This window comes from Fusarium keratoplasticum, chromosome 2, assembly GCF_025433545.1.
Source record: "Fusarium keratoplasticum isolate Fu6.1 chromosome 2, whole genome shotgun sequence".
NCBI classification, from domain to species: domain Eukaryota; kingdom Fungi; phylum Ascomycota; class Sordariomycetes; order Hypocreales; family Nectriaceae; genus Fusarium; species Fusarium keratoplasticum.
In genome coordinates, this window is record NC_070530.1 from 1,445,689 (window position 1) to 1,468,456 (window position 22,768).

Consider the following 22,768-nt stretch of genomic DNA (forward strand, 5'->3'; position numbering starts at 1 on the left):
TTGGATTTTGGTGTCTGATGATGTCGGGCGCGGGCGCGGGCGCGGGATGGAGCGAAAACAACGGGACCAGGGGCTGCCGTAGTTGCCCCGGAGAATGATGGAAACCCAAGGCAGGTGTGCCCCGCAGCATTTGGGCCGCGCTTGCCCACACGCGCTCTCTGCAACCTGCCCGCTGCGGGTAACGCTGGGGCTTGGCGGGGCTTTACCTAGTTAGGGGCTTTTCTGGCTCTATGGAGGGGTTGTTTTGTTGGCAGCTTCACTCATGACATCTTCAAACTGACAACCTAAGATGAGAAGCCTCATCTTCTTCGCACGACCATAGCTCTATTCAGTTGTTACTAAGCTTCAATATTCTTGTGTAACTCTATTCGCTCTCTTGACTCTTCCTCTGCCTCTCTCTTTTCCTCGCCCAGTCCCTTCTTAGCCTGGACCGCCTCCTGAAAACTCACTTACCCCTCCATTCCATCCACCTCGAAGATCCCTCTCAGCCAGAAACTCTGAACACATAACCTCGTGGCCGGCCCGTCTCCAAAGAGTCTCATCTAGTCTCAGCTCCCACTCTTTCTCTCGTATGCCTCATCCTCCCCCCGTGTCAGCCGTTCCGACCCCCGCCTCCATCTTCTCCCCGGTCCCGATCATGTCCCCCGCCGTCCAGGTCCCCACTCCCTCCGGGTCCCGGGACCGCCCCGAGATCCCCGGCGCCGGAGACTTTGATCTCCCCAAGCTCCGCCTCGAGATCCGCGACCTCTCTCATCCGGGCTCCTCTGCCTTCCTCGGTGCCGTCAACGCTGCCGACTACCTTGCCCGTGCTGCCCAGCGCGTCCTCGCACTGCTCTATGAGTCGCCCACGTGCCCCACAACGACACTCCCATCTACGCGGTCCGTCACTCTTATCCTCCGTGACATGGGCGGTGTTGCCTATACCACCGGTACCGACCTCGATGACGACCACAAGGAGATTCACTTCTCCCTCAACTACATCAAACAAATCAGCCCAACTTCCCGCCGCACTGATGAGATCGACGGTGTGTTGACTCATGAGTTGGTTCACTGTCTACAATATCACGGCCATGGGACGTGTCCTGGTGGACTGATCGAAGGCATTGCCGACTGGGTACGACTCCGTTGCCATCTTAACCCTCCCCATTGGAAGCACAATGCCGATGGCAAGTGGGACGCTGGCTATCAGCAAACGGCCTACTTCCTCGAGTACATTGAGCACCGCTTTGGACATGGGACAATCCGCCGCATGAATGAGAAGCTCAGGATTCAGACGTACGAGGAAAAGAAGTTTTGGACTGAGCTGGTCGGACGACCAGTCGAGCAGCTTTGGGACGACTACAAGGAGAAGATGAAGTCTTGCTAGATAGTTCCATTAGACAGGAGGCGTTCACAGATCTGCATCGGCATGTAGGTGTTTGAGACGACGGAGAATTTATAGACGAAATGAAATAACTAGATGCCGAGGATATAAAACCTGCCCTGAGCCCAATCCCCAACTCCAAAAACAAGGAAACGATCAAAAAAATCACGGCATCCTAACTTGTACTGTTAATCCCGGCCAAATCTGTTACTCCAGTCGAATCAGGCGTTTTCCCACGGACCTCGAGGGTCCAATCTTTCACAGTGTTTAGCTTCTTAAGAACGAACAGGAAGGGGAGCGTCGCTCTCGCTGATGACGCTGCCGACCTCAGACCAGCTGGCGGGGGTGGCCATGCCAGAACTCTCGCTCATCACATCGTAGTACCGGCCAGTCTCGCCCTCGTGAGATGACTGCGCATCGCTGGCAATATCATCTCCAGATCCAATGATGGACACGGAATCAGTGGGTGTCAGCATACCGTCGTCGCTGATGACCGAAGGCTCAGACATGGAAGCAGTGGGGGTGACGGGGAGGGGAGAGTAGAATTCGGGGCTCGAGTTCTGGGCCCAGGCCTGAATGGAGGCGTAGGCATCCTCACGATCCTCCTGACCGGCGGTCATGAACTCATTAGGACCAAGTTCGCGCTCGAGGGTGGCGGAGGTAGCGGTCTCAGAGGGAGCGGGAATAGGGTCGATCTCGGCGAGAGGAGCGTCAATAGCAGGAGTCTTCTCGTCCTGGTCGCGGGTGGTAGCGCTGTAGATATCGGAGATTTCATCGGCGGCAGGGGAAATGTGGCGGCTAGCTTCCATCTCATCTTGCATCTCTTGGGCATCGATGTGATATTCATCCGCAAACGGGTTGGAGTAAACGGACGTGAGGAAACGAGATTGCTCCCCACGACGTCGCAGGCCGTCGTCGGTACCTCGAACGTCAGCACCGGTGTTGAAGACGTAGGTCCCTCGTTCAGCTCCCTCATCCTGGCGGAGAAAATCGTCAAAGGACGATCCTCGGGGGCGAGACTCGGTGGTTGCGGGCCGTGATGCTGCGAGAGCTTCCTTCTCCTTCTGCTTCTCTAGCATAACGGAATTCCAATACAGCAGCTCCTCGCGCTGCCTCCGGCGGGTCTCCTCATCAGCATCGACACCAGACTCGGCGCCAGGGCCTCGGCGGGACTCGAGGAAGCCGTCGGCGTCTTCGGGCCTGTTAAAGATGGGCTCTCGGTGAGGGGGGTCGATGCCCTCGCCCAAGGAGTGCAGAGCAAAAGCTATCCGCCGGCGAACATCGTCGGCGTATCGTCGCACCTCGGGCGACTCGTAGATTGCGACAGCTGTGGCGACGGCGACCGAAACGGCGACTACGGCACCTGATGCCAGGACAACATGGTTAGGCATTGTGTGTGGTGGTGATTGTCAAAGACGCAAACACAAGCGAGGGTTTTTGGCAACAAGAGACGAGAACAAGCAACAGACGGACGAGAAAGAAGACGGAGTCTCTCCCTCTCAAAAAGACGATGTAAAGAAAGAGCTTTCCAGAAACTCTGAGCAACCAAGACGGGAGGCAAAGGGGAAATTGAGCTTGCGTAGTCCTCGAGCATTCGCCACAGACGGACGGGCAGCCTTGTGGTACTGTAGGTCCAAGGTTGACCTCGGGGCAGTGAAGGTGCCCGTGGGCAGTGGCTCAGGCGACTTTTGGCCTGGGGGGCAGCTCAGGCAGGCAGCTCTGGAACAGCAGCCACGCGCCGTGATTCGCAAGCTTCCCCCCAGTGAGTGGGCGCGGGGTAAGGTCAGCGACGCATCCATGGCCTAGACCTCAGCCCGTGACGACGACTCTCTAGGCGGGAGAGTAGAAGTAAGAAAAAAAAAAAAAGGCACGACAAAATAGCAGAGACAAGCAGACAAAGGGTAGGTTACGCAGAGCGACGCTGTTTTTTTTTTTTTTTTTTTCTTTCTTCACGTACCTGTAGCTACCAGAGGATGAGGCATCACTCCTGTCGCCTCTCTCTCACGTGTACGTATACGGGGGCAAGATGAACGATTGCAGATCAATGCGGATGATGAGCCTCAGAGCGGATAAACTGAAATGCGTACTGTAGGTAGCGAAAGTGGAAATTGGAAGAGTGAGGGAAAGGAGGGAAAAAAGGGATCGACAGATCAAGGTTGGATTTGACGGGACAAGAAAGGGTTTAAGAAGAGAGAGACAACCCCCGAGCCATCAGCGACAAGACGGACGGGAAAGACGGGAGAGAGCGTATCTTCAAGCTTTTGATGGGGTGGCTGTGCTCTTGCCTTTTTTCCTGCCTGATGTGCTGCAAACGACAAAAAGGCAAGAGAAAAGTAAGATTCGTTCGCAGTTTGGTTTTCAGCAAGTTTAAATCGAGTCCTTTCTCCTCGACTACAGCATAGCATTGTTTCTCATGTCAGAAATGGCCCTCGCCTGTTGCTGCCCCTCTTCCCAATTCTTCCTCATCCGCCGCTTGCGGACGGCGCGCGTGACGTGATGTGATGGATGATGCGCAGAGCAGAGAGTCACTAACACGCCCGCTTCCCGGCCACACTGGCACGCTCTTGGGTTGGGTTGGGGAAAGACGCAAAGGCGTTGCGGCGAGATTCCAAAACTTGACAGCCCCTGAAACTCTGTTTTCTGTTCAGCCCGACACGTCATTGTTTTGCAACTTTGTTTCGTCGACGTCCAGGAATTGTAGACGAGCCAGATAGCCGCGTCAGAATGGGTGTACTTGGGAGGTAGTAGAGCCTCGAGCCCAGACAGCCCCTCGGGTACATCCATGATCTCGGACGTAGGTACAGTACTACCTCCGTACACTACCTTGCCGTGGTGCGGCACCGATGGCCGGAGCATCCCATCTGCTCGAGTCAGCCTGGTCACGGCCTTTTCGAGGCGAGACCAACAAAAAGGACGATTGTGCCTAACCAACAACAAATGCTCCATCCATTGGCGGATGAACCATGACGACGTCAGGACGGGACGCGGGAATCTACCGTCATGCGCGGGTTGCGTACGCACTCATTCATTCCCTCTCAAGTAAGACCCCAAATCTGGACCGCTGGTGATTCCGCATTTCCGCGTAAAACGCAGACGCGAGGTCAAGAGAAAACAAAACAATCTGGTCGACCGAATCAGCCGGCGCATTCTGACAAGTGACCAATGGATTCAATCCATGACCCGGCCCGGCCGACCTGGGCCATCGGGCGGTGAATCCTCGCTCTTTTCGCATTCGCTCGCCATTGTCTTCAATTGAATCGCCACAGGCTGCCCGGACCACAGAGCCGCCGAACACCGACCTGGCCCCGCTTCCTGGCTCCGGAGAATCGGCCTTCTGGGCGCGAGGCGGAGGATCGTTCACCCCTCGACGTGACCTTTGCGGTGGGCCAGGTGAGAGAGGGTCGGTGGGGAAGAAGGCAAAGAGGCAGGTGTCTCAAGGCCAAGGCCAAGAAAGAGCTTCGGTCACCAGGAGGACACAAGCCGAGACTTGGCAATCGGGGTCTTGCATCTGGCTCACATGGACAGGTGGGCCAACATCTCTGCTCTGCTTGTCATTTCAGCTCCGTGAGTGGACGACATGGTTGCAGTGCCCAGGCGAGATGCAATTGCGTATTCGGGCTGGGGAACGGATGTCTTGGGGCCAACTCGGTGAGGGACATTGTTCAACTTCATGTTGGATGGTGATGAATGCACGCACACAGAAAGAGACGCTTCGCTTCATTGTGATGAAAATATGAGCATTTCAATTCATGGGGACGCCGAATGCCCCGTGTTCAAATAACCGTCGCTAATGCCAGATAATGTGGTATCAAAAAGAACCAACCCCGATTTCTGTTCCTGGAACTAGCCAGGAGTAAATCCGCCTTTTTTTTTGTTGGTTGGTGTGGCCTCGCTCTCTCACGGCTGTCCTCCGAGACAGTGCGTGGGGGTTCAGAGTCGAGACGCCACATCCATACCAAATCCATCCAAGATCCTCAACCATCGAGCCTCAAGCCCGACGTCGATCTCATGCGCGTCCATGGATAGAACGGCATCTGCTTTTAAGCAGACTTGGAGGTACCGGTGGAGTCGGTAGAGGTGACAGAGTCGGTGGAGTTCTGGCGGGCAGCCTTGGTACGCTCACTGATGAACTGGTTAATATCAAGATTGTTTGGAGAGAGAGGGCAAACTCACTAGGCAGAGCGGTCCTGGAGGACACACTGGTAGCGGGCGTTGCCAGTCTTGATGTGGAACTTGATGCCCTTGTTGTCGCCAAAGGACGAGGGAGTCTGGGCGGGAGTGGTCTCAGGCATGATGGAGGTTGTGGTGGTGTAAGTGAGAGAGGTTTGGTGTAAGTGGACAGAAGAGAAGCAGACGATGTGATGAAGTGATGGATGAGGAGAGGTCTTGGACGAGGGAAGACGAGGCCTAATATACCTTTTGGACACAGGAAGATACGTATCTCGTCATTTCGGCCAGATGCACCTATCCACGGTCCGCGAGGCTAATAAAGGAGTGAGCCATTTTCTTGACGAGCAACAGCAACACCCTCAGCTTGCCCCACGATATGAAGCCTCCACTACGACTGTATGGTAGGGCGCACCCACCAAGACAGGACAGACCCTCGTCTCGTCTCCATGCGCCCCAGCATCCAGTGCCAGCAGGGGGTGGGCGTCTCACAAGCAAGGACCAGGCTTTGAACTTGGACGAGGAGAATGCCTTGCTGAGGAGGTGGTCACCGTCTTCTCCATTGACGAGTTCCCGGCCACCTCCAGCAAGAAACAAACCGAGCACCCCAAGAGAGGAAATCTACGCCCCGGGTCTCGGACTGACTGACAGAGACACGGCTTCCACGGAATTGGCTCTCTGTGTGTGTGAGGCGTCCGTGGGTCGGGACACCTTCTAGAAGACCAACCGGGGCTTTCCAGGGTTTCCAGTTTTGATAGTGAGTGGCCCGCATGGTCCAATCCCCGTCCCCGTGTCCGTCTCCGGTCCCTTTTTCCCTTTTGTCGATCGGGGCTCGCTCCAACGGGGGGATTACTTGGGACCTTCTGCCATTGGCCACTCTGGCCGCGAGGCGGATATCATCGCACCTCCGTCTCTCCCGGCCGTGTCCCTGCACTTTGTTTTTGCCCCCAAATTGCTGAGGCGAGAGGTATTGTTGACCGCCCGTGACTGTGAGGTGAGATCTTGTGCATCATCCATTCCTTTGGATTAGGCAATTGCGTACAAACCTCCGGTCACAACCTTCGGGATGCTTCGGTCTTTTTCACAATCTGACTCTGCTGGTACCATGGCTTCCGAGAGATGAACTTGGTGGCAACGAAATACGTTCTTGAAAATCCGTCTCATACCCGATGTGCATACTCTTAGCTCCCACCCACAAAACAAGCAGCACTCCTCAGTCACTCAGCTCGAGACACGTCCAACAGGCATGGGCCGTTGGCATGGATAAGCATGGATCACAGGACAAGCTGCAGGGCGGCTCGCGCCTTACTGGGCATCCCTTCGCCTCAGAGGATGGGTTTCATGATGGTGATGACGTTGAGTAGCTCGGCTCTTCAAGGCGGCTTCCACAGCTCTCAACAGGACGCCTAGGGACGCCCATTGTGCAGCTTATCCCCCGCACTCCGTGGCCGGCCTTCAGCATGATTGGGCGTGTGCCACGAGGATCCACGACGGGGTCCCTGGCTTGTCTTCACCGCATGTCCCTGAGAGCACTCGCTGGGGGTAAAGAAGCTGGGCGATTTTAGCCTGGAACTTGACCATGCGGCTTTTATGGGTGCATTGGTCCTCGATTAGAGACTATCGTGTTGACCAAGACCTGTCAACAAAACTACAAGCGCCCTGCTCTGGGGCATCACGACGCCGTGCAGCGCGGGGTGAGATGCAAAAAGCATCACATGGACCCTCATATTGAGCGCACTACGGCTTCCATATTGTCGCGCCAGCCGCGGTGATACACACAGGAGCCGTTTGTTCCGTCGCTGGCGCATCTTGAGTTGTTAGTCGCGCGCTCGAATCCTCCTCGCCCACCAGTCTCATCAGGCGTGGTCGACCGAGAGCCGGCTGGCAAAACCTCACATATGCACATGCATGGTGGATGTCGAGCGTCTCCCTTGTGTGTGCTTTGCTGACAGCACGCGACTTCTTCTCGTCTCCTCGAGATTCCTCCTCCGCTCAAGTTACCCTCCTCTGCCTTGTTTGTGGATGCTTGGCGAAATCCAGACTGCTGCGAGTGCTTCACGTTGCAACGCCACCTCCAGGTATCGACATGTCGCTTCGTGGCGATTCTCCAACTGCTGGCCTTCTCGATTGTCATCGCCGTTCCCCCGGGCCATCGTGCAACCACTGATATCCACGAATATGGCCTGATGCTCACCAAGTTGACATTGGGTATGCAGAGCCGCGGCGATTCCCCATCAGCTCATTGGTAGCGTCTTGGCTATGCGAAACAGTGGCGCCTTTTCCCTGGGCCGTTGCAGGCAGGCCCGAATCTGATACCGAGCACGCGTTCCAAGACGACGGCTCGCATATTATCTGCTGTCCATCATGCCCATGATCCGCTGCTCCTCGTCGGCGTCACTAGTTGCGTTGCCGGTGTGCACACCCCTTTTCTGCAGCTCCTCATCTATGGCCTTCCGTGTAAGCATACCCTGGGCGAGGTTGGGTATCTCTTCCTTCTGCTTGCGCAAATAATTCTCCACACTTCGCATTCCTACTACGAGGAATCCGAGCTCTTCCCGGTCTACATCAAAGACCTCCCACCATTCGCACTCTGGCATCTTGGCACCCAAGTCTCGCGCCGCGTTATATATGGCAGCTGTCGCTAGAGCATGTGGCTGATGGGTGAGGTATAGCATCTGGGGCGAGAGCAGTGCCGTGTTTAGGTATTGAATGGTGCGTAACGAGATGGCGGATTTGGGCTTCGCCAGGAAGTCAAGAGTTTGGAGGTAAGTGATTGCGAGTGGGTGAGGCAGCGAGACGTGCGTATCGAACGAGAGAGTGTACAGGATACGGGCTTCAATGGCGAGCAGTCGGGTTTGGAAGGTGTGATAGTCGGCTTCGGACATGTAGTAGGACTTGGGGTCGTTTTCCGTCACGTTGTTGGATCGAAAGAAGGCCGAATCGTCCGATAGAAGGTAGGCATAGACGTTGGACACGTCGCGGGGTGATCGAGGCTGGGGTCCCATTTTTGATACCAGGTAGATAGCGGCAGCCGAGGTATCCTAGAGGGTGTGAGCATCACCAGGCGGCATATTTTGGACTGGAAGGTGGGCAGATCTCACACTAAACTCATTGGCCATGGGAGAGTCCACTAGCCAGTATCGTGCGAGGATGATGTTGGCCTGCGCTGTCACAGACTGGGGAAGCTCCAGAAGCTGGCCGGCAGCTTGCGTGAGGCATTGCGAAGCGATAAAGACGGCGTCTTGAAGATCCTGCGGTAGAGCCGAGAATGAAGATCGATGATACAGCTGTGAAGCCGTTGCTAGGGGGTTCAGTAGATGCGCCATGTTGGACTTGGACTCCGCCAGCAGAAGTTGGTGGGTGATGGTGTTTTGATTTGGTTGAAATTCACCCCCAAAGTTTGACGAGGCTGAAATTCATGGAAGCTTTGAGCTCCAGCGCCTGTTGCCGCTAACAATCAGCCGCTCCTCCACACCAGCGTGGGGCCAACCGACGATCCCTGCACTTACATGTTAGCGAGAAGCAAGCAAGCAACACTCCCAGAACCACTTATGAGGTTCATAGTCCCTTGGCATTTCCAATGTTTAGGTGCGTAAGATATCAGCCAAGACTCAGTTTTTCAGTTGCAGGAAGTTCCTAAATAGGTAGGTGAATGCTGTACTTGTGTGCTTGCAGCAAGATGTCTGCAGACCCACGTGACTTACTCACCATGATGGATGCCTCGAAGCTCTCACCTCGTCTTACCAAGTGATTTCATGTGTGAGATAGATCCAATATCACTAATTTAATTTTGAGATTCATACTTCATAGTCTACCTCGATACACAGAGGCGATAGTTCACTACCTGTGAGCTACCCAAACTTGCCTCTAAGATAGCCTCATAGCTGAGACAGGCTTCTCCCTAGGCCATATGACCTAGGGGGTCTGAATCCACCTGGGACCAGGAGCATTAAACATCAGTGCCATGGTAATCCTGATCGACACTGCAGTGCTACTGAATCAAAATGTGTGGGTTAGGGATGTCTTTAATGTTGCATCGCATGAAGGAGTTTGTTGTCAAATATGACATCCCGATGAGATGGAAGCTGCTGTTTCGCATCTTTCTTGTTTCGCGAAGACAGCAGCTCGTTGTAAACTACCTACCTACCCATTGAATTGCATCAATTTTTATACACATATAAATGTACAGAAGCCACATCCTGCTCGTCCATCTACTCACATCAACAACGTCGCAGTCTCACATGTGGTCGTGGACATGCGGGGGGGTTGGAACCTGCATTGACAGTTGACAGGGTACGTAGCTTGAGCTTGAGCTAAGTTGAGCCGCTGTGGAGCTCCGTCCTCCGCAACACATCACCGCCATCTTCAGTTTATAGTACCAACCTTCCGGAACAGACAAACGGTCCACACCACCACGACTACATCACGAGAATACATCGGCTTTGGGTAGAAACAGGCGCTGCAACGACCCGAGTCACTCCTATCTGGATACATCTCGCCATCCTCCTCCTCCCCCGCTTCCCCTCCTCGTTCTTCAACCCACTCCGACCGACAATGGCCACCTCGGTCCCCCCCTCACCCAGCGAAGAAACACCATCCTTCGACCTCAACCTCCAGCACGGCCACAAAGACCTCGTCCAGGCAGTCGCCTTCAACACATACGGCGACCGCTGCGCCACCGGCTCCGTCGATGGCAAGATCCGCGTCTTCAACCGCCACAAGGATGGCACATGGCGCCTTTGCGATACCTGGACCGCACATGGCGGAGAGATTCTAGAGGTAACGCAGCCCCCCTTGGAACCCTGCCCTTGTCTCTGGCTCTTGTATCATATCTGTCGCACACATACGAGAGAGTCATCGCTGACGCGCCCTTGTTCTATAGCTTCAATGGCTTCCCGCGACCGTCTACCCCAACTTGATCGCCTCCCTCGGCATCGAGGGCCGTTTCCGCATCTGGGTCGAGGATCCCTCTGCCGCACCTGGACGCCGTTTCTGCACTGGACGATCTGGCAACGGCAAGCCTGCCTTTGACACACGATCCAACAAGGCCCCATACCGGTCATTTTCCATGAAGCACAACGAAGAGACCCGACATACCTACCTTGCGCTGCTCTCGACTGACGGCCGGTTAACTGTCTCCGAGAACGACCAACCCGAGAACCTCTCCGAGTACACCACTATCGATGAATTCACCGTCGCCCCAAAGCCCAGTAGAGGCGAGGAGCTTGCCTTTCGCGTTCGCTTTGACCCCAACCCTGAGCCATGCTACACGGCCTTGCGCGCAGGTGTACCATCTGATTCACTGGGCCTTGTGGTCGCAGCCATGGACACCGTAAGAGTATATCGATCACGCGATATTGTGGCAACCTCCATTGGCATCCAGCAGACACAAAAAGAGTTTTATCTCGCTGTAGAACTACCTGGCCATCGAGGCCTGGTGCGAGATGTGGCATGGGCGCCGGGGAACATCAGGGGATACGATATCATTGCGACAGCATGCCAGGATGGCTACGCCCGCGTCTTTCGAATCGAGACACCCTACTCAGAAGACGACGGACTGTCATGGTCAGCCTCAGATTTGCTCCGGTCAACTCCCCACGCCTCTACCAGAGATTCAACGCCTCAAGCCAGAACCAACGGAACCGCAACTCCGACTGAAAAGCAGGCGCAGACACCGCAACTTCAGCCCATGCAACACCATCACCAGCAGCAACAACATCACCAACAACATCAACACCACCCTTCCGGCCTCAGTGCCAGTCTCGCCAAGTCGGGCTCTCTGGGCGATCGCCATTGGGCCGGTCAGCCTGGCCAGGTTAAGCACACATTCCAGGAGATTTCAAGGCTTGATAACCACCGCACACCGGTTTGGCGAGTTGGGTTTGACGACGATGGTCAGATTCTAGGGAGCACGGGTGACGATGGTCGGTTGTTGTGCTATCGTCAGACGCCCAACGGAGCATGGGCTAAGAGCTCCGAGTTGGCGGTACAAAAAGCTCGCATGGCTGCTCCATGATGCACTGCGACGGCCAAGACTGGGCCTGGATCAGTTGTTCGAGTCTCCTAACGACACATTGCGAAGGGATTAGGGGTCGTTCGCCAAGTTATCTCAGGAACTGGCCATCAGGCGAGCCATGCTGAGCACCGCCATGCGTGCCAGAGATGAATACCGCAGACACTGACATCCTTCCAATCATTGTCGGGGTTTCATGCCTATCGCTCCGATGCTATGGAAAGGCTCTGTGGCTGTGACTATGACTATAGCAGTTGCGCTCAAGAGAAGGCAGAGATCGGAAGCATTCTACCGCTGTGGATTGAATCACCATGAAGATTGGACACTACAACTTGATATTTATGAAATGAATAAGGTCCGGACTTAGAATAAATATCGGTGTCATATTGCTGGGAATGCGAGATGAGAGGATGAGACTCACCCATGCGCAAGGAGTGAATACATAAGCAAAGGAATATCAAATTACATAGTATTTGCGTCACGATCTAGGAGCAGTTCATGCAGCTAGGAATGCGAATTGAATAAACATTAATCGATACATTATTCATCATTACCCCAGCCAGAGTCGAAGCAGTTGTCTACCTACCTTGACAGCATAGTCAAGTCGATAGTCTTTGCTATCCACTCACATGCAAATGAAACAATTGGCACGCAAGTTGAGCAAGGCACATTGAACAGGATACATAGTATTCAGTAGATTTGTATTTTCGGGTAGTCTAATGCCAAAGGTCCATCTGCAGGTCCCATGGCAAACGATGTTTCTCAGTGATTTTCATCTCTCTTTACCCATTCTCATTTTGGCATATTGCGCCGTATTGTTGTTGTTAGAGGTCAAGTACTTAGTCTTGAAACAAAAAGAAAACCCCCCAACGCCATTCTTCATGAGTCGATTTTATGATTTGCGTCAACGTGCCGTGCGCTTGTATCCTTCAGGGGCAGACGGACAAGGTGCGGGGGTGAGATCGTCCAAGCATGTGATCTGGCTGCCAACGACAACTCCCCACACCCTTTCTCGACGACATGCCTTGGCATGAAGCTGCCCCTGCTCCTCAGGATTGCACATTACTCGATTATTCCATTCATCCTCGTCGTAAAAAGAGTTATCTTGCCTAGGCAGCGTCGGCGCTGGCCGCAGGCTGGATAACCTTGGTGACCTGGTTGCCGGCGCGGATAATGCGAGCGCCAGCAGAGTCGTTCATGTAGGTGACATCCTTGTTCTCGAACTGAGCACGCTTCCAGACCTCAACCTCGCAGCCACCGCGGAGGACACCAACACGCATGGTGGACAGAAGGTTGTGGGCGGCGTTGGAGTGGTTGTAGACACCACCGTTGAAGATGGCGGTGGCATCCTTGCCAATGGCAGAGTTGATGAGGGCGCGGCCACCAGGGTGGTCCTTGATGAAGTCGGTAACGTCGTGGATGACGCCGGCAATGGCAACGAGACCCTTTCCGTTCTTAGAGTCGGCGACGAAGTCGTCCCAGTCGACAACAGGGAGCTGGTCGAGGGGAATACCCCAGTCGAGGGTGGCACGCTTCTGGTCGAGCTTCTTCTGGAGCTGCTGGACACGGCCCTTCTCAATCTCGTTCTGGCGGAACTGCTTCAGCTCATAGGCAAGGCCGAGCTGCTTCCACATCCAGATGCTCCACTTGGTAGGGTCGTACTGCCACCACTCAATGGCGTTGCGGTAGTCCGAGGGGAACTCGTGGTGGAAGTTGTGGTAACCCTCACCAAGGGTGACGATGGCGGTAATGACGTGGTCACGAGGAGAGTTGCGGTCGTCGAAGGGCTGCTCACCGAGCCAGTGGGCGAGAGAGTTGACGCAGAAGGTAGCCTGCTGGACGAAGCAGACACGGAGGATACCAGCATAGACGAGGCCACCCCACCAGTCACCCCAGCCGAGACCGGCAACGAGCATGGGGAAGCCGAGAGCCATGAAGAGAACGCACTTGATGTAGTTCTTGTGCTGCCAGACGACGACGGCGTCCTCGTTGAGATCGGTAATGTCGGTTCGGCCCTGGCGCTTAGGGTTCTGCTTGAAGACCATCCAGCCCATGTGGGAGTAGAGGAGACCCTTGCGGACAGAGTAGGGGTCCTTGTCGGTATCGGTGTAACGGTGGTGCACACGGTGACCATACGACCACCATCGGATAGAGCCCTGGACGGCGCCAGCGCCGACGGCAGCGAGGTAGATCTTGAGGGGAAGAGTGCCCTTGTAAGCAGAGTGAGACCACATACGGTGGTAACCTAGCGAATTGTGAGTATTCAGTCTTATTTGGATCCGGCCAGAACGATGAGCGTCCTGACAAAGCGAAACTTACCAGCAGTAATACCCAGACCAGTGTTAACGTAGTAGATGACAGCCCAGATGGCGGTCTTGAGCTGGAGAGGAACCCAGTAGGCCGAGATGAAGCCAATCATGGGAACGATGACAACGAGAGTGGTGTTGAGCCAGTTGATGTGCTGGTGGATGTTCTTCCAGGTCATCGGGACGTCGGAGATATGGACCTTGTTGGCGTTGCTCTTGGGGGCACCGGATCGAAGAGGGATGTAGTCCTTGGTGCCATCAGGGAAGGCCTGGGCCTGCTTGCCCGCGGCGGTGGACGACGACATGTTGATGGGTGTTGTCCAAAACGATCTCTATGTGTTGAAGATGGCGATGGCAAGTGTCGTCGGGAGGAGAGTGCCCAGCACACACGAGAACCAAGAGGAGATGGCTTCTCGGAGGAGTGAAGGGGGAAGGATGAGCCTTTTGTTAATGGCTATCCTAAGAAGATGATGAGGATGAGAGGAGGATGAGGGTCTGAGGAGGGAGGTTGGTCGAGAAGGCGGTTGGGGCGGAGGGTTCCAAAAGGGCTTTATATCAGACCCGACCCGGAGCCGGGCGAGGACTGGACTGGATGGATGAGAAAGAGACCGGGGGGTGTGCGGGTGGGTGTGGGAATGGGAGGCGTGAGACAAGTGGAGGACGAGTGGAGGTCTCTGCGGCGGGAACAGGCCAAGCGGCCAAGCAGGAGGCACAACAAGGAGCGGAGGAGGCGAAGAGAAGGGGAGGAAAGGGCACTGTCGAAGCAAGGGCCCTTGTTCAAGGTTGAGGGCAGTGGCGGAGACGATGCGATGGATGGATGGATGCTGAGAATCGAATCGACGTGCGTCGCAGAGGACAAGGAACTGCAGCAAGGAACACAGGTGATGGCGTCAAACAACCGTTGCCCTGTATCCAGATGACCAGTCCTGCTCAAGACCACATGCTCCGTACCTACACCAGGTCTTTCTCGCTTGATCAATCAGATCAACATGATCAGTTGGGGACGGACTTGAAAGATCAAGTTGGGGCGGAGGTTTCCCTGTTCTGTTGGAGTTTCCTTGACTGGCACGCGCTGTGTCCCTCCCCGAACCCGACCCTCCACACACTCTCGTCTACCTACACATTCTCGAAAAGCATGAGCCTCGGTGATTCACTAACACGTCAAGAAGCCGTTGCTTGTGAAGATTGATGAGGACCAAATGGTGAGTTCTCGTGATTGTCAGCCATGACCCTCCCGTTTCACTGTGTGATAAGAGGTTGAACTGTAGCGCAGCGCCCCCATTGGCACACCCCTGCCGTTTGTGCATGAACAGGGTAAGAAAAATCCATTGGGGATGGACGGACGGAAGAGAAAAAAAAAAGAGAGAGGCTCAGAGCAAATCCTCCTGCGAATGGCCAATGCCACTCCCGTCTCCCTCCGTTCCGGCCGCCTCCCGGCGACTCCAGGTACCCAAGCCAGGTCCCATCAGGAATAAAATGGATATGGGTACCTGGTCGGTACACTCCCGAGGGTTGTTGGCTGGGCCATCTCAGTCACTAACACGAAAGCTCTTGGTCAAGCTAGGGGAGGGATTGGCAGCTGTCGGGCTCGGGGAAAGCGAGACAGTATGAACTGCCGGAAGTACCGATCAGGTAGCTTGATCAGTCTAGAGCTGCGAATTTGACCATCCGAGCGGCAACAGAGAAATCCCATCTTCTACAAGCCAGGAATGCGACCCTGTCACAACCTTTGACAGCCGCCGCGATTCTGATTATCAACCTGAAGTCCCCTATCCCCGCTCCCTGCCTTGACAGATGCCGAGATCTCCCATACCCCGAAGTGAAAAGGGTAAAAAAACGTGTGATGCTCGAGAATCAGCCCATGATTGCGAAATTCGCCGCTGGGTATTCGACAATTGCTGGGAGAGGGACAGTGAAAAAAAAGAGCTGGGCCAGGTACACGACAGGGGGTGAAGCTCTTGTCGACGTCAAACCTCAACACCTTTTTTCGAATGGATGATGTGCACCCCACCCCTTCCCCAACAACTTTTTTTGGCGGCTGCCCTCCCCTCCAATCGCTGCGGGGCCCGGGCGTCCGTCCGGTTGCCGTTGGAGGCAAAGCTCGGTACCCTTGCCAGATGGCAAAGTACCACTGCGCACAAGTCTGGCGTGCTCGGTACCTCGCCTACGTGCCACGGCACATCTCCTCTCTCACCTAACCCTGGGTCGGGCAACGCGCCAAAGAGGAGCCGGTGCGTGCCTTGCAGGGGAAGCTCCCACAAAAGTTGATGGAGCCGCCTGGAGCTCCATAGTCGTAGCCCGGTGGTTGGTGTTTTTTTCTTCTGTTGCTGTAGGGCTCGGGTATGGAGCGAGCTTCAAAAGAAAGGGTCCACTTGTTCAGAGGCGATGCTGACCATTGCCGGAGGGGAGTTTTGGGAGACGGAGAGAGACACAGACTGACAGAAAGGCCAGGAATTATGGACCGTGTAAGTCAGTCACTATCAGATACACACCAGGATTTACGTGGCGAATTGACCTCAATTGGGATGTTGACGTGTAAATCCCATATCCTCTAAACTCGTTGAGAGCGCCGTTTCCACATCCGGTCATGCCGAGGCTCAGACGCACGCTTATCTACAAGATCTTGCCAACGCTTAGCATCACAAAACGTCGTCGCCCAAATGCGTCGCCTGCCAACGTCACCTCGGTCAGCGTCCAGTCCAGGCATTCCATAGTTACAACGTAGATAGCAGTAGAGCTTGTCACCTAGGCTGATCTTGACATCACCGCCCCGAACAATGCCGAGAGTCATCCCATTCAGAGCATCATCATACCATCGCCATGTGCCGTCCTTGAATAGCCGTTGCAACAGTCAGATCCCCAAGATTCATCTTGAACCCAACGGCCAACCGAGAGAGCTGTATTTCCCAACCTCAATCCCGGAAAGAAGCAAAACACCCTTCAAGACTCCAGCCCTGCCACGAACTCATGGTCCCCGCCCTCACAGGATACCACCTCTTATCCCCAGATCGAACCATGCCTCGGCCCATTTGCTTCTCCCGTGACATGATCTGCCCTTCCTCTGGGCTCTGAGGTCTCATCTCAATCATGTACGTATTCACAGTTGGGGCGGAGAGACCTGTCCATCCCCTGTTGCCGTCCTCCCGTTGTGCCGACGGGATGCTGGAGTACAGCTTGCCTTGCAACTGACAGGGGAAGTACGTACCGAGGAACCAACCCTCGCTCTCCCCCAGCTTTTTCCCCAACAGAAACGCAAAGATCGGGATTCGCCAAGCCTAGAATTGCCCAATCGCGCCCGAGTCCATTACAGATGGATCCCTTTTTTTCGCCTCTTCTCTTGTCCTCCACTCCACGTCCCTTGTTTTTCCGTCCTTGACCGTCCGTGAGTCTTTGTCTCCATGGATCCATTGTTAGGCAAACAAAATTCTTCCTTGAAAGCAAGGTTCAACGCTTGTCACGTGATACCACCATCACTTCTTCCTGTCAGCTTCCAGAACCCTTCCATGGCGTCGGGTGGCGCACACTACGTATCGCGCCGTTTCCATTGAGCTTCCAATTGACTACCGCCCCTGCGTCAGAGCCACGAGCTTTTTCAACCTCTTGTCGTTCGAACTTTCGTCCCATGTTGAGCCACTTACTCAACGACAATCTATATCATCGACTCATAGTCTTCTTTTGTTGAGCTTATCTACCATCAGTCATCTCTCTGATGCCTAGGTATATGGCACACGGCACGTCATATCAAACCTCAGTTACAGTACCAATATCGTCTGTTAGTCCATCTTTTTTCTTTTTAACATCGTCACTACATATTATCCAATACAGTACTATCAGCAGCCTCTCCTTCACCGCCGACGCCATACAACAAACATGTAAAAATCATGATACCGATCTTCGCGCCCCAATATGCAAAATGCCTGCCGGTTGCCCGCTCGTACACATGAGAGAAAACTAATGCTATCAAGACAAGATCATAAAAGGAAATTCAATCTTCGCCAAACCAAATCGCAGACATTCATCATGCTCCAATCCGAGGCTTCGTCGCCTTGAGTTTGTCGTCAATCGTTTGCTTCTGTCGCATCGTGTCCTTGTCGTCAGTCGTCAGGTGCGCCGCCCCAATCCCTGCCAATGTATCCGTCGTCTTGATGTCGCCTCCGTGTGTTGCTTTTGCCGTTAACTTGTCCACACTTTCGGTATCCAGCTCTTTCTTAGGGGAGCCCGCAGTCTCACCGTCAGGGCCGATTGTCTTCCCCTTGACCAACTTGTCCCTAGCATTCAGTTCCTTCTCCACGGGAGCATCGACAGTCTTCATATCAATGCCGGCTATTTTGGGCTCTCTCTCCTCGCCTACGCCCTTCACACCCAACTCTTTCTTCTCGCCACAACGATTCGTCTTTGCTTGGTGAGTCTCAGGTGCTGTGATCCCGTGCGTTTCCGCTGCATTTTGCTTCACCTCTGGCTCTGCTGGCAGTTTCTCCGAAATGCCGTTGCCCTTCTCAGGCAGCATCTCAGGAAACTCTGTTTTTTGCCCTTCATTGGCGAATTGGACCTCTTTCGGTCTACTGTCAGTTTTAACAATTCCTTCGGAACTCTTGCGAGTTTCCTTCTCCAACTCCTTTGCTTCCTTGGCTCCTTCGCCTCCCACTTCTTGTGTTGTTCCATCAAGCGGGTTCACGGCCAAAGAATTGTTTCCTTTTCCTCCAATCGCGTCATCTCCGACCGGCTCTTCATTTCTGTTGCCGACTTCCGTATGGGTGCTGTCCGAGATAGTGTTTCCTGGTGGCGATGACTCTTTCGAGCCAGCATTCGCGTCCCGGGGGAAAACTTGCTGTCCCATGCCACCTTTCTGGCATGATTCCTCCCTCGATCCCACCTGGGCCTGGATAATGCTCGCAGCAATCCTACCCTCAGGGGTATCCAGGAGATCCACGCCCCTGTCTGGGCTTGGGGTCGAGGTCGACGTTGCCGGCGTTTCTCTCTTCTCCATGGTCGAATACGGTGCCGTGGTCCCATCGGATTCGATAAATCCTGTCTTATCGGCAACAGGCGTCTCGTCGAGGGGCATGCCGTCAGGTCCCACGTCGCTGTACGATGAAGGTATGTCCCGATTCGCTGCCCAAGCAGCAATGTCGTACAAACCCCGCGGAGAGTCGCATCCGTCATAGTTGCTCGGCAGGGGGCTTGGGGGTGATCGTCCACGTGTGTAGTAGTACGGCTCGTATCCAATGGGGCTTGCGTCTGTGTATGGCCGGCTCACGTAGGACCAGTCGCTGGGTGGCTCAACCGTCTTAATCTGCGGAAGGCTGTCTGGGTGGTACCCGTCAACGAGATACTGCTGCAATGTGTAACCTTCGTCAATTGTCGATTGCGGGGGGTTCAACTGTCCACATTCTTTACCATCCCCTGGTCGTGGGAACATGTGCAAAAGAGCAGACGCCTGGAGCCGCATTTTCGGATCATCACTCAAGCAAATCTCTGCCATTTGCCTGTACCAATCTGGGATGTTCACCTCGGGACCAAGTATCAACGGTCGCCCTTGGGCTTCTGGTTCATCCTCCTGTGTTGCCAGAGCCCACAACACCATGCCCAGCTGGTAGAGATCCGACTTGACGCCAATGTACATAGTAATCCGCTGGTTGCTCTCGATGAGCGGCGTGGCTTCTGGGGGTTCCCATCCGACTGGGCACCCTCTCCTGTTGATGTCAATGATCTTCGCATCGCCGTACTCGTCGATGACAATGTTGGACAGCGTGAAGTCGCCTTGTACAAAGCCTGACTCGTGGATGTCGGACAACCCTTCAACAATTTGCCGAGCCCACCTCTCGCGTGTTGACCACGGAAGGTCGTAATCGCCGTCTTTGCAGTGCTCGTAAATGATGTCAATGAGAGCTCCCTGGTCGGCGTAGTTGATGAGAAGTCCCTTTACGTGCTCATCGTGATCGTCCACTACGACACCATAGAAATGGATGACGTTGCGCGAATGGCGGAGGCGGTTGAGAGCGTTGACTTCATACAAGAACTCATCTATCGTGTCAGGGCTCGGGATTTCCTTCTTGATCAAGGTATGACCATTAACATTGACTTTATAAACGAAGCCCGACATGTGCGAGTCAAAGACGATATCCTTTTCCCGAATACGCCTGCAACCAAGGTGCTTGATCTGAGCAACAGTCGGGTATTGGATAATTTCCTATCAACAGTTAGCATTGTTTGGGGAATGTCTCGAGATGCACCAACATTGCCGTCCTCAACCACATGGACATGAAGTCTCCCATCAGTCGTCTGAAGCTTCAGATTGGTCACAGTGTCGTAGAATTGAATGTCTCGTAGGCTCTCCCGGATAGCCTCGTAAATCTTGGCGCTCTTGTCTCGTTGGTAGTGAGTGTGAATGAGGTCCATCTCCAGTGAGTTTGGAGGAGCATCTCGGTAATCGAGGGAGATGGTTACGCGCCGCCAAATGTGTTCCTGCTCCCGATATGTGACGAAGAACTTTTCCCTTCTCGAACGATCTCGGAAGTGCATGCTGAGATTTAATATCCAGGTCTTCTCGAGCTCCTCGCGAATCAGGGCTTCATACTGGGATGCCGTTATTGAATGAGTGTCAGCCGTTGAGAGATTGTCTTGGATGGCACACTCATCGGCCAGTGTAGCCTCGTCATCCCTGTGCACAACTGATTCAACCGGTTCCTGGATTGGCGCATCTGCAACAGGACTGGATGGTAAGGAAGGTACAAAACGAGGTATCTCGTCCTGCGGGGAGCCAAGGAAGCTTGGGGCGCTGACCCGGGGATTAGTCGCTGGCTGTGAGGTTGATGATGTTCGGGGTCCATGAGACCGGCGGTCCATGGATACAGCTCTCCTCTCATCTGGCGTTGGCTCGATGGGGGACAAGTTGGTCCTCCGTTCCGATACTTGGCGCTTGAACGTCTGGGCACGGGGAAGACCCGGCACGACCCTCCGGGACATTCGGCGAATCAGGCCGCCCTTGTCCGAGTCGGCCGAGTCGTTCTCAGGCGCGGGGCCGGCAGGCCGCTCTGTCGGCGGTGAGGGAGCCTTGTTGCTACTCTGCCGACCAAAGAGTTTGCGAAAAAAGTTATGAGTCCCGGACAGCGCCGATGGCTGGGAATGGGGCGGCGGCGGCGGCTCAGACGCTACAACGCCCGCCTGTGCCATGGCCGCGACAATGCGACCAGATGTCTGTTGCTGAGCTCGCGGTGCAAGTGACTGTCAACACCGCAATGCTATAGTCGAGGCTAATCAGTCAGCTCGGTGTTGGTATGAGCTAGTGGGCTGACAGCTGGCTCTGTGGCAAAAAGTAGGAGTCTGGAATAGGGCAGTTGGAGTAGATGCATGTGCCGCGAATGCCTTCGTATCGTCGTCGTAAAGCGGATTCTATGTGGGAAGGCGAATATGGGGACAGTTGGTATGCAGTTGCAAGAGGGTAAAGAAGTTGGCATGTATGCCGTCCAGCAAAAGATGATGAGGCGAAAGGTGCACTGAGGAGAGCTGGAGAGGCCGCACGGCCCCGTCAATCAAAGAAGCGGTCTCTCGGTGAGAGGAGTAGAGTAAACAAGCTCTGCTTGACCCATCCAAGGGCAAGCGAAGGTAAAACAATTGCTTGGTCGGCACTGTCGCCGCGACTAGGAGGCTGGGATGATACAACGGTCGGTGAGAAGCGGGTCCTCTGGATGAGCGGTCGAAGTCGCGGGGAGCGAAGCCGGAGGCGCAATGAGGTGTTAGAATGGCTGTGGGGGCATGGGTGAAATAAGAATCCGTGATGATCGAGGACGGCTTCCTGCACGGGGTGTAAGTGAAGGGCGCCCGTGACAGCAAGACGCCTTGAGAAGCAGAGGTTGATGAGTTGCGATGAAAGCCCTGCTATATTAAAACGACCACGACAGAGAGTCCAACACCTAAAACGGGCGCCGGCGGCGGCAATGGGAGTGGATGTGGAAGGCTATGACTGGACGTGAGCTTGGGTGGGCTGAGTGGGTTAGTGCGGGTTGGTGGGCTTCTAAGTGCGGCGGGAGGACACGGGGGGGACGGGCGGAGCGGCGGAGGCGCTGGGCTTTTGACCTTGGGCCTTCATTTTCTGGGTCCGTTTGGCAGCCCGAGCCACACTGAGAAGGTAGGATTGCCCTAGAACGCCCTGATGACGCTCTGGTCGGACCGCCCTGCTCAAGGGGCTGGGTCCTGAGTAGTCTCTGGGCGCGGTGCTCACTGGCCAGCAAAGCCACCACTGTCCAGGTGTCAGCGCAGGGCTGTGGCCATCCATTGTCCGTCCATTGCCCCAGACTTGCCGAGGACCGTCAGGGGTCTTTGCTTGACTGAACGACATCTCTGGATGATTTTGGGCCTGGGCGTCGAGTCCTTGATCCATCCATCCCACCATGCCGGATCTTCCATGCTTCATGGCCAGCCAAAGGACCCTGCCAGTCTGCCGCCTGTCGTCTGTCGCATGTCGGCCATGGTCTGCCTGCGGCTGCAGGAGTCATACTTCCAAGAGAGACGGTGACGCTCGACGGCTCGCTGGTGGGGAACAATCGATGAGTTGGCCCCTTTCAGATGCCCTGGTCTCGTCCCATTTCGTCGACGCTAAGACGTTTTGCTGAGCGCAGGGGGAAGCGGTGATGCATCATCAGGCAGACTTTGGTCGGGCACAAAGAGACATGAAGACGGTTGGCGCTGATTTTGGGGGTTGGATGTAGGAGGGAGATGCAAGAGAGGGCGCGACTATCTGCGAGCGGGTGGTTGACATCGAGGTCTTTGTCAGGGGATGGCAGGAAAGTGCAATTGTATCATACCCTTCTCAAACCTATCTGCCCAAGGCTAGCAGGTATCGTCGGCAGGTAGCCGGGAGTGAGGCAGACAAGGAAGGTGCAAGCCAAGAGCAGCATCACGAATTGGAAGCTGCAACCG

At 54.8% G+C, this 22,768-nt stretch overlaps 6 protein-coding genes and 1 pseudogene across 7 annotated transcripts, besides 1 other annotated feature; 2 read left to right on the forward strand and 5 right to left on the reverse strand.

The window, feature by feature from the left end:
* Window positions 1-637: 637 nt before the first annotated feature.
* Window positions 638-1,366, forward strand: NCS57_00238600 (uncharacterized protein; the record flags this gene model as incomplete). Its single annotated transcript, XM_053052418.1, has 1 exon — window positions 638-1,366. The coding sequence occupies one exon, from the start codon at window positions 638-640 to the stop codon at window positions 1,364-1,366; it is 729 nt and encodes a 242-aa protein (XP_052917664.1).
* Window positions 1,367-1,638: 272 nt separating this feature from the next.
* NCS57_00238700 (uncharacterized protein) lies at window positions 1,639-2,754 on the reverse strand (the record flags this gene model as incomplete). Its single annotated transcript, XM_053052419.1, has 1 exon — window positions 1,639-2,754. The coding sequence occupies one exon, from the start codon at window positions 2,752-2,754 to the stop codon at window positions 1,639-1,641; it is 1,116 nt and encodes a 371-aa protein (XP_052917665.1).
* Window positions 2,755-5,403: 2,649 nt separating this feature from the next.
* Window positions 5,404-5,655, reverse strand: NCS57_00238800 (uncharacterized protein; the record flags this gene model as incomplete). Its single annotated transcript, XM_053052420.1, has 2 exons — window positions 5,404-5,485; window positions 5,537-5,655. 2 exons carry the CDS (start codon window positions 5,653-5,655, stop codon window positions 5,404-5,406), a joined length of 201 nt encoding a protein of 66 aa, XP_052917666.1.
* A 2,223-nt stretch (window positions 5,656-7,878) lies between these two features.
* Window positions 7,879-8,937, reverse strand: NCS57_00238900 (annotated as a pseudogene). Its single transcript has 2 exons — window positions 8,632-8,937; window positions 7,879-8,571 (listed from the first exon to the last, which is right to left on the reverse strand).
* Window positions 7,879-8,937: a sequence feature.
* Window positions 8,938-10,084: 1,147 nt separating this feature from the next.
* Window positions 10,085-11,546, forward strand: NCS57_00239000 (uncharacterized protein; the record flags this gene model as incomplete). The annotated part of the gene is made up of 2 exons (XM_053052421.1): window positions 10,085-10,309; window positions 10,413-11,546. 2 exons carry the CDS (start codon window positions 10,085-10,087, stop codon window positions 11,544-11,546), a joined length of 1,359 nt encoding a protein of 452 aa, XP_052917667.1.
* Window positions 11,547-12,652: 1,106 nt separating this feature from the next.
* NCS57_00239100 (Acyl-CoA desaturase) lies at window positions 12,653-14,154 on the reverse strand (the record flags this gene model as incomplete). Its single annotated transcript, XM_053052422.1, has 2 exons — window positions 12,653-13,788; window positions 13,863-14,154. The coding sequence occupies 2 exons, from the start codon at window positions 14,152-14,154 to the stop codon at window positions 12,653-12,655; spliced, it is 1,428 nt and encodes a 475-aa protein (XP_052917668.1).
* Window positions 14,155-17,867: 3,713 nt separating this feature from the next.
* NCS57_00239200 (Protein kinase domain-containing protein) lies at window positions 17,868-21,022 on the reverse strand (the record flags this gene model as incomplete). Its single annotated transcript, XM_053052423.1, has 2 exons — window positions 17,868-20,039; window positions 20,087-21,022. 2 exons carry the CDS (start codon window positions 21,020-21,022, stop codon window positions 17,868-17,870), a joined length of 3,108 nt encoding a protein of 1,035 aa, XP_052917669.1.
* Between the last annotated feature and the right edge of the window lie 1,746 nt (window positions 21,023-22,768).